The following is a 10,413-nucleotide window of genomic DNA, read 5'->3' as shown; positions in this document are numbered from 1 at the left end:
TTTTCTTTGGGGATTGACTTTTTTTCTTTCCTGAATGCTTCACTTTCTCCTCAACCAATCCCTCACTCTCTTCTTCACTATCATCCTCATCAAATCCTAGTGTGGAAGCCTATACAATTCATCTTCAGCACTTTCATAGCTATCATCATAAAAAATTGGAACATCAGAAAGCTCCATATCTGCAGCATTACCATTATCATCTTCTTCACTACTTAGGTTCACCTCATCTAGAATAGGATGATCAAAGTGTAAATATAGCTCATCAGTATCTTTGTTCTCCCTCTTGTTATCACACATTTCTCTTATTATCTTGTCTTCATGAATGGGGTGAAGCCCACATTCAAGGTTACTAGCTTTTGGATCATACCAGTACATCTGTTTGTAAGCATGATAACCAAGCTCCTCAAACAACTTCTTCAGGTCAAAATAATTCACCAAATCAACATCCAAAGGGCCACTTCTTGACACTACCATTTATGTAATGAAGTACTCTCCTGTTGTCCTTAACAAAGCTACCACCGCGTTGAAATACATGGACCACAAGCTCAGTCATTTGTGTATGTATATGACAAATTAACAACACAGCAAACTTCTAAGTATGCATTATCTAACTTTTCTACAACAAATCATTATCCCTATTTTAAATACTTTCATACCAACCACTTCTCCTATATTTATGCATGCATACCAGAGCCACTCATACAAAATATACACATTATTAAGTAATCCCCATTCCAGATATTCACTCAAACAAAATATTCAATAAACACAATAATGCTATCCATAAAGACAGCGTAACAACAATCGATCAACAAATGCAAAATTCTTACCTCAGTTAAGGACGACAAAGACACGATCACGAACAGCACAAACTCGCAACTGCTGACTTGCTATGTCGATCACTCTCGAAATAACGATAATGCAGGTTAGGCTAGTGAAGATGGTGAAGTTCTTGATGAGGATGACAATAGTGACATGAAGAGAGTGGTTTTCCTCGTAAAACCTAACAGAGAAAATAGTCACTTGTAATTTCATTTTTGGAGTACATCTGAGGAGTCTCCCATACGAAAGGTCAATTTCCAAAACGCAACGTAAGGCACATCCATGAAATGGCGTCGTTTTTGCACAAAGGAGGCCCGGGACCAATTTGTCTCTTTTGTCGACGTGGCACTAATCGTGTGACGTGATAAGTTAACGCAACACGTAGGACATTTTCGGCTAAACTTGACAGAGCAAACTGAGCTAGGGACCTAATTGACTGACGGAGTTAAATGTTAAAGACTAACCAAGTAATTAATTTTTGTTAGGGACTAAAGTGTCTGGTCCGAAATTCCTTGGAGACCAAAATGGACAAATACTCAAATAAAATAAGCAAGCAAAAGAACGCCATATAATTTATAAATTCAATGCCCCAGCTTCAGCTAAACGTTTTTACATCAAATAGATTACCATTTATGTCAACCACATATAGTAGATAACATATGGTTTATAATTTCATTCATGTTTTAACATAAGAGTGAGATCTATCAATCACTATTCAAACTGGCAATGAGTGCGTGTGCGTTTAACTGAAATGGCCGCTCAAGACTTGGGTTTGTAGAGTTTACATGAACCTAGGTTAACATGGTATCGTCCTCTTCTCTTCTTATGTATGGAGGAGGCAACAAGCTGTCCATGTTAGCAAAAAGATATCCACGGCCGCATGACGATTCAGCAAGAGGTGAGTCTAAGACTGAATCTGGAATTACTGCCAGGGTTTCGTCCAAAAGTGCTTTGATTGTCTACAAAGTTCAAGGAACTCAAAGCATTCAAAGCAAGCAATGCAATAAATGAATCATAAAAGAACAATTACAGCAAATTATGATGTAAAACATAAGCCAAAATTTTGAATTAACTTGCCACAAGATGTCAACACAACAATTTCATAAACCATTTAATAAGTTTTTTATAAACACGATAAGCACATTCTTCTGTTGTTAGTTCCACAGATAACCTGTCTCCTTACAATATTTAAGAGTATGATAGACTTGCTTTGTGCAACACCACAATATCATACCTGTATATAATCGATGAAATTAAGAAGACTTGGGCAAGACTTGCTTTGTTATCAAAGTTTTTTTTTAACAGTGGATGTTGATAACCTAATCTAAAGTCATATTACTTTAGTGACGCAGCTCTAGGTACCAAAAATCTAGGGTTTTAAAAGTAATATACCGAGCAAGTTTGGATGGCAGCATCTGCTTTGCGTTTCCAAAGTCCATTCCCAGGCTCAGAATGAAAGAAACCAAGCAAAGGCTGCAGAAAAAGTAACAGATGATCATATGATAATAGTAAAATATGTATTGGAAGCAGAAAATCCGAAAATCAATCACATTAAATAGATATATAACTTGCTTCCTGCAAGTGGAAGGGGGAAATAGGATCAGTCCAGGCATTGAACCATGTATACCAAATTATAGTTACATTACAGGTACATATAAGAGAATTGAAATCCATGCCTTCATCACATATCAGCTTGCTATTAAAATTACGTTTCTGTCAAGAAATGTTCATTGAATGACGGGCATTATACAAGAACAAATTTTGAAAATCATCTACTGAGGATTATTTGCACTATTCCCACCTTCGTTATATCCCGCACAGTAGGCCCAAGACCATATTTCATCAATACCGAGTCCCCATACACTTGATATTTCTCAAGGACCTTGATGAAATGAGGGAGAAAGAAAATCAAAACAAAGCATGATATACTCTACGTCATTCCAAAATATAGATCAAGAATTCAAGCCTCTGAATACATTCAAAGCCAAAAGACTCTAACCGAACCTGTCGACGTGTAAGACTACTTCTTGATGCACCATAGACTGCAGTATCAACGTGTCCCAAAAGGTGCCAAGGACTGCAGAGATTACCAATGATGGTTATTCAAGCTATTGAGTATCAATTCATATAAACATTATGAAGTCCAACCAATAGTGAAATCTTATTAGAGAAATAAAGTCACTTATAGTCTTCAACCAAAAAACTTAACACTTAGGGGAATTAGTACAAAGGTAATTAACATGACAAAATAGTGGCAAACAACTGACTCGACAGGAGTTGGATCCCTGTCACTACTATTTATTACATACAATTAAGTCTCAGCATTACATCTCAAGTATGTCCTTCATCCAACTCTAAAGCCGGAAGAGCATTTGGTTGAAAACACGTTAGCACAAGAAACCTTTCAAGTAGCTAGACTTTAGGGCTTATACTTCTAGGAAGTTAATTCCAAAAATATGCATAGCTGGAAAAATCTTATCTAACCCACAATGAAGATGTATATAACATCCAAGTTTTCACGAAATAATATTATTTTAGATACTTGGTCTGCACATAAGCCATAGCAAGACGGAATATATGGAATGTAAGTTCGGTCTGAGAAGGAAAAAACCTAATATAGAGGTGAAAATTGGAAAAAACATCCTACGAAAAGTTAAAAGTTTTAAGTATTTTGGGTGTATCATACAGGATAATGGAGAGATTGAACATGATGTAAATCATAGAATCCAAGCAGGTTGGTCAAAATGGCGAAGTGCATTTGGTTTTATATGCGACAAAAAAGTGCCTTTAAAACTTAAAGGTAAATTCTATCGCACTGCTATAAGACCAGCTATGCTTTATGGTACGGAGTATTGGGCGGCCAAAGGGGAGCACGAACATAAGTTGAATGTGGCAAAGATGAAGATGTTAAGATGGATGAGTGGTCATACGCGATTGAATAAAATAAAGAACGAAGATATAAGAGAATTAGAGTAGCACCCATTGTAGAAAAGATGGTAGAATCGCATCTCAAGTGGTTTGGACATGTGAGAAGAAGACCGACAGAACACCCAGTCAGGAGGGTGAATGAGATGGAAGATGGACAAGGGGTGAAAGGCAGAGGAAGACCTAAGAAAACCAACCATGAGGTGGTCAAACGAGATCTACATGTAAACAGTCTCTCTGTAGACATGATACATGACAGAACTCAATGGCGTCGTCTGATTCATGTAGCCGACCCCACCTAGTGGGACAAGACTTTGTTGTTGTTGTTGTTTGCATTCATGTGCACACAGCATGCATAAAAATAATTTCTGATCGTTACGCAATAATGGTGACAGAAAGAAGCATGCACCAGGTAATAGACCACAGCTGCACGAGCGCACCTAGCACTCCTAGTTCTAATAGACCATAGCAGAAATATCAGGTTTCTTTCATAACATAAAATTTATGTAAAACAATTTTATGCATTTTGTTCTAAATTCGAATGTTAACTTATGTCCAAAACTAAAACAGCTTACTCTAACACAAAGTGCTCAAGTGGAAGAACAATGCAGTTGGACTAATAAGATGATAACTTACTTCAAGGTTTTATCCAACTTTAGAATTACAATGGCATTCATCATTTTTAACCTAAAATGTCACAATCACTTTTACAGGAAATTGGATGGAAGGGCTGATTCCCCTTCTCGTTTATTGAAAAGCAGAGACAGATATAACAGAGCTAGATACTTTTTGTTTTAGATTTCACACAGTCAAAGTGTGAAAAAGGAGGTTGGGGCAGAGAGATTTGGTATTTGAGACTTACTTGTTGTATGCTGCTCGTCCAACCATAACACCATGGGCCCCAGCCATTCGAGCTGAATTGATCTACAATCAAAGTTGCCAAGTAAAGGAACAGAAAGAAGCAGAATGACAATATCTACCTTTTTCCTCTAATAAAAGCAATATGTATCCATTAAAAGAACAATTTCAAAGCTACAAAACGATGCAGAGACTCACTACACTCACCAGCATATCATGCCATCTATAAAAATAACAGGAAGACGGGGAATAGCATGAAAAACGTAAATCAACCTCATGAAGAAGTAAATAATATGAACATGGTGTCCACAAATTTTAGCTCTCGCAATTTCATCTTTATTATTGTATTCCAAATCTCCACTATTATAATGTTTTATTATTAATATTAACCATTTAAATGTTAAAACATAAAGATATATTTAATCTATCCAGAGATACTCATTTTTCATTGATTGAGCAATATCACATAGATTGTAGCACTTGCAAACCAAGGAAACACGTGTAACACAAGTTTGAGATTTGTTTAAGCAAGAAGAGAAACCATAAATGGAGCACAAGAGAAAGAGGAGTTCACCAATAAATAAAGGTTTGCAAATTGCAACCATAAGAGGTAACAAGAGAGGGGGAAGGGGGAAGAGACAGAAGCAGCATCTGCCAAAGTGAACAAAGAAGTTGCAGAGAGCAGAAAAAAAAAGGTGCATATTGATTAACAGTGGAAGATTCAGAACATAACTTGGATTTCACATGTGAATTGTGAAGGAACTTCAATGGAGATTCTACTTGCCATGGATGTTGACTATCAAACTGAGGTTAGTAAGAATTGCAAATACAGAACAGGTTCACAAATGAATTTATGAGATGAATCGCCAAAAAAAAAAAAGAATCATATACCCATTTTCTGAAGTCATCAGAATGTCAATAAGACTGCTATTTTGGCTATGATCTACAATGAGTAAATAGAACCATGAAGAGACAGTCATCATTATCTACCACATGAAATTCACAACACCATTTCTTTCAAATGGAGATTATTAGATCTCCACCATGCTATAAAAAAAAGGCATTGCCATGCACTTTTTAATTTTTATCATCATTACGAGGAAAGACTATAGAACCTGATTTAGGTTATTCAAGGATAGAACCTGAAAGCTTGAAGAGTATTTTAAACGGCTTCTTGTCTATAGTGATGGTTTGTGATAGGGCCCAAAGATAATGTAGCAGACCCAATCTAGTGCTTAAACAATTAAACCAAGGCTGTTAATTGTCCATATTACTGTTTGAAAGAAGAGAGAATTCAGATAGAAACAAATAACCCTTAGGTTCAAAAACTTTGCTTTAGACACAGCTTTAATAAGAACTTCTTAGATTGTTAGCTGTTCCTTATTGGGAATGTGTGAAACTAGCAGCTTGCCTCCATAACTCTTTCTATCATAAAGAAGAGATTCATGTCATGTGTTTTGTCCTATATTGTGTAAAGCTGGATTATGTGCTAACATAATACCACTGATACCATATTATAGTTTGCGAGAAGAAAGATTTCAGAGAGAAACAAAGAAGTTCAGAAATGTGTAATTTGTATAAGTTTAACGCTAATCAGTGTGTATATATATAAAGAAGCATAGCTTGCTACATAAGCTAGTCCAAAGAGCAGAATAGTCTACTTAAGTTATGATAGCTGCAACAAACTTACAGCTGTCCTATCCTAGCTGGCTCTAATCTTAGAACTAACTCTAACTCACTCTATTAGTTCATCATCTACTAATGTATTTGCCAAACAATAAATTTGGAAAATTACTCCACTCAACCAGTCCCATCAAAAGTTGGAAAATATAAAAAAAAAAAAAGCAATGCCAAGACAAACCGTATCCCCTGTTGGCAAAGCAATGCACTAGATAAAAGTCCAAATCTCTATAAATCTAATCCAGACCAAAAGGAAGACAAAAAGGTGAGGCATGCTAAACTAATATAACCAACTTGAAATAAAAACACACCAATGCTTGTAGATACCAAACAAAAACAAAACAAAATTACTGTTAAAATATTACGGCATATAGCATAGTACTTCTGTTTATCCCACACATAAATAGAATGAATGTGCACTTCAAATATGGACATACTTGATATGGTCATAAAAGAAGAGAATATTAAATATATTCTTTATCACAAACTTACTATCATAGGATACCAAGTCTCAATCACATGAAATATGGGCCAAAACTCACCTCATCAATACTAGCAATGCCACCATTAATTGTAAATGTTAAATCAGGAAAGTCCCGTAAGAGACCATAAAAGTATTCATATCTGCATTGGAAAAATATGATACATTATCTCTCTAATTAAATAATATACTAGACTACAAAACTCAAATTCCTGATACATACTTCAATGGAGGAATACTCCGATTTTCAGCAGGGGTGATGCCATTAAGTAGTGCTTTCCTTGAGTGAATTATGAAGTGCTTAGCAGGTGATAAAGAAGAAACCTTGTAAATGAAATCACCTGATAAGAAACAAAAGTGGCAACACAAAATGTCAATACACAGACTGAATAACAAAGGCAAGTATATAACTTTGTATTCTGATAATAAAAAAACGAAGGGTTTTGTATAAACAAAAAAAAAAGGAAGAATATATATATATATATTAGAGGACAAGAGATCCACTTCAATTTACAAAAATAATAGCAAAAAGTAAAATAACTATCCCTCCAATAAATCAAGCAAACTCTGTACAAAAGGGTTATAATCTTCACAGCACAAAGATGCCAAACGTCTATACTTATTATACAAGATTTGGTAATGGAAAATTCTGTTACTAAATATATGAAAATTATGCTCCAACTGAAGTAAACAATAATGCCATGTAATGACATGTCACAATGATTTCACTTCTACCCTTTTCCCAAAGCCAAGAAAAATAGATCAGGACAAAGTAAGTCCAAAGTTTTGGGACAAACCACACTAGCTAAAGACATCTAAAGAAAGTATATAATATAGATTTACCATGGAATGTGTGGAACAGATTTATAACTCACCAAATTTAAAACAAACCAGAAGAGACAGCCATAAAAGACCTCGGAACACTATGCTTAATACAATTAAAACTGAACACAAAACTAGGTATAAAAACTGACACATAAATCACATCCATATTAATGTAGGATAGAATTCCAATAAGATTTTATTGCATCCAGAAATTATCAATCTCATTACAACAACCAAAGTCAAGGAAAACAGTCATTGAATTCCTACATCTCAAGAAAGAAAGACAAAAATAATTCAAAGAAATCATTAATTAAGGATTTCTCCTTGACAAAATAGATTAGGAAGTCAATATTATATTAACCAACAAGTGCTAGTGCAACTGTAAGCAAGCTTCAATGCGAAGGACAATTGTGTAAAAATATTTCTCCTTGTCATTTATTTGTGTAATAAGAATTATGACGTAAAAAGAGGTTTATGCAGGACTGACATCAGCTTCTAAATTTTGCAACCCTGCTTCATTTTCAGTTTCCTATTATTTGTATAGGTTGGTGGCATCACAATTTGGTGACAGCTGACAAGTTGAGGAGTAGAATATGATTCTTTTGGGAATAATTGCAACTGTGATTATAGGATTCAACAACAGCTTTGGTATTTATTGATGCAAAGAGAAATAATCAATGTGCTCCCCTCATGATATATATTATAAGATGTTTCTATGGCAGTCAATTTAATAAGACTCTGTTCTTGACCTCTATATGGTGCTTTGATAATAAATACTTAAAAGGAGTTGCCAGTTCACACTTTATAGAATAGGCATGTTGATGCTCTTTTCAACTTTTCCCCTTAATCTGGTTTGCTTCTGCTATGGAGCATTCTTATTTGCCTTTTGCCCATACTTTCCCCCTTTCCTTTTATTTTTCTATAAAAGAGGGGGAAAATCTTTTCAAAACTTATATAAGACATAGAAATAAATGATAACTTAAGTCCTTATTTTCATTGCTATTCGCAGATGGGGAAAACACTGATGCTCGTAAGTTCCTTTACTACATAAAAATGTTTCCTGCTAAATACTTAATAATCATACATTCTCTAGATATGTTATTTGTTTTTCCATTAACAGTTAGCTACTAACTGCAACCCGATTGTTACGGAAACAAACATGATATCTTCATTCTAAGATCGTAGCAGAAGGTCACTATTTGCTTTCAATTAATAAATAGTCATTTCAATTTTATAGTAGTAAATCCAAGGGTTTTGCAAGGATAAGAATCCCCAATGTACCTACTTATCAAAATAAGGGTGAAAAAGATAGAATTTCCCATGTACCTAATCAATTGGACAAAAGCAACACATGTTTTAGCACAGCATAATTTAAAATGCTTATAAAATGCAGCAGATTGAAAACAGTGCAGCCATACTAACATAAATCTAATAACTAGGAAAGTAGGCTCAAATGGAGGATCAAAATGCATTAATGCAAATAACCACAACAAAATGGCTTTTGCCATGCCTTGACACTGAACAGGAGCAACCTTCCCTTCACTATGATGAATTCTGTTTCAAAAATTCATTACTTTACATTCTTTCGATATGAATAGAGAAAAATGAACAAAGAAGGACCTTACACAACTCATTGTAAGAATCATGATTGTCCACGCCGATTCGACACTTGACAGTAACCGGTACGTTTGTATTGGCAGCCATTACTGAAATAGCCTCAGCAACAAACTTTCCTTGTATGCATTAAATTTCTATATTAATGCAGATAAGACAAAGAAGTTTATATGTAACCTTAATCAAGGATGATTTTCTAACCTTTGGGTCAAGCATAAGACGTACACCAAAGCATCCACGCCCAGCTACTCTTGGACTAGGGCATCCACAACTGATATTCATTGAAAGTAATAAATTCATTTTGTTAGAGATAAAGACAACAATAAAGCTCTGAGATTTAAGGTGATAAGAACAGACTTGAAGTTGATCTCATCATAGCAATAAGCACTAGCAAGTTCGGTTGCTTTTGCTAAATTATCCAAATTACTTCCTCCAATTTGCAGCACAATTGGATGTTGATCTGGAGAATATGCCAAGAACCTGTCCTGACAACATATAAAAAGAATCAATGGTTTTTCAGCACCAATTTATTCAACACCCTTTCGTTAGTTTGTGTTCATATACACACATATATGCCCACAGCATAGATATAATCAAAGCCTTCAACTAGAAAAAACAATCCATATTGGGTAAGCAATATATTTTCTCTCATTGCAGCAACAACATAATGGCCTATCACAGATCATATACATGTTTAAAACATTTATATTTTATCTCATTGCAGTATCTTATCCACTCTTCTAACTAGAGCCTCTTGAAGCCTTCTCCAACATGTTTAAACCACTTAACATGAGATTCTAATGCATTCATTAATAATTACAACATTAAGCTTAAGTTCCTATTGGCTTTTTACCGTCTAACATTTAGTCTCATACAACTTTGCCAGTCTAATAGTTGTGCGGTAACATTTACCCATAAGCTTTAGTGGCACCTTTTTATCGCGACAAAACCCCAAACACTCTTCCACAGTGACCACCTAACTTGAATCCTATGGTATCTCTCTATTACTCAGCAATTTAAACAAGAATACTTAAATCTCGAGAGCTTAGTGCGGTGTTACCTCCAATTTTCACCTCATGCCACCATAAGAACTTAAATAATCAGTTAATTTTTAAAATAAGGAAGAGAGTGAACCCAGACACACTAGTAAGATTGTTACCTTGTGACATAGAAACAATTGAAGGTCATGGGTCCAAACACTAAGAAGT

The 10,413-nt window shown here is 34.9% G+C and overlaps 1 protein-coding gene across 3 annotated transcripts in view; it reads right to left on the bottom strand.

The window, feature by feature from the left end:
• LOC107625390 (tRNA-dihydrouridine(20/20a) synthase) overlaps window positions 1,371–10,413 on the bottom strand; it is a 10,856-nt gene continuing 1,813 nt past the window's right edge. Inside the window, exons 1-11 of one of the 3 annotated variants that reach the window (XM_021115896.1) lie at window positions 10,365–10,407; window positions 9,563–9,685; window positions 9,407–9,476; window positions 9,217–9,319; window positions 6,990–7,107; window positions 6,828–6,909; window positions 4,610–4,671; window positions 2,827–2,899; window positions 2,624–2,704; window positions 2,215–2,295; window positions 1,371–1,781 (exon numbers count right to left, since the gene is read on the bottom strand). In XM_021115896.1, the coding sequence (XP_020971555.1) occupies window positions 1,614–1,781; window positions 2,215–2,295; window positions 2,624–2,704; window positions 2,827–2,899; window positions 4,610–4,671; window positions 6,828–6,909; window positions 6,990–7,107; window positions 9,217–9,319; window positions 9,407–9,476; window positions 9,563–9,685; window positions 10,365–10,393 (990 nt within the window). In that variant the 5' untranslated portion in view covers window positions 10,394–10,407 and the 3' untranslated portion in view covers window positions 1,371–1,613. Of the gene's footprint in view, window positions 1,782–2,214; window positions 2,296–2,623; window positions 2,705–2,826; window positions 2,900–4,609; window positions 4,672–6,827; window positions 6,910–6,989; window positions 7,108–9,216; window positions 9,320–9,406; window positions 9,477–9,562; window positions 9,691–10,364; window positions 10,408–10,413 lie in introns of those variants that run through there. The other 2 variants (XM_016328021.2, XM_021115895.1) reach the window with 2 other exon arrangements.

The sequence above is a fragment of the Arachis ipaensis genome, chromosome B02, assembly GCF_000816755.2.
Source record: "Arachis ipaensis cultivar K30076 chromosome B02, Araip1.1, whole genome shotgun sequence".
Classification (NCBI taxonomy): Eukaryota; Viridiplantae; Streptophyta; class Magnoliopsida; order Fabales; family Fabaceae; genus Arachis; species Arachis ipaensis.
The sequence above is the reverse complement of the archived record's forward strand: the minus strand, read 5'-3'. Positions and strand labels throughout refer to the sequence as shown.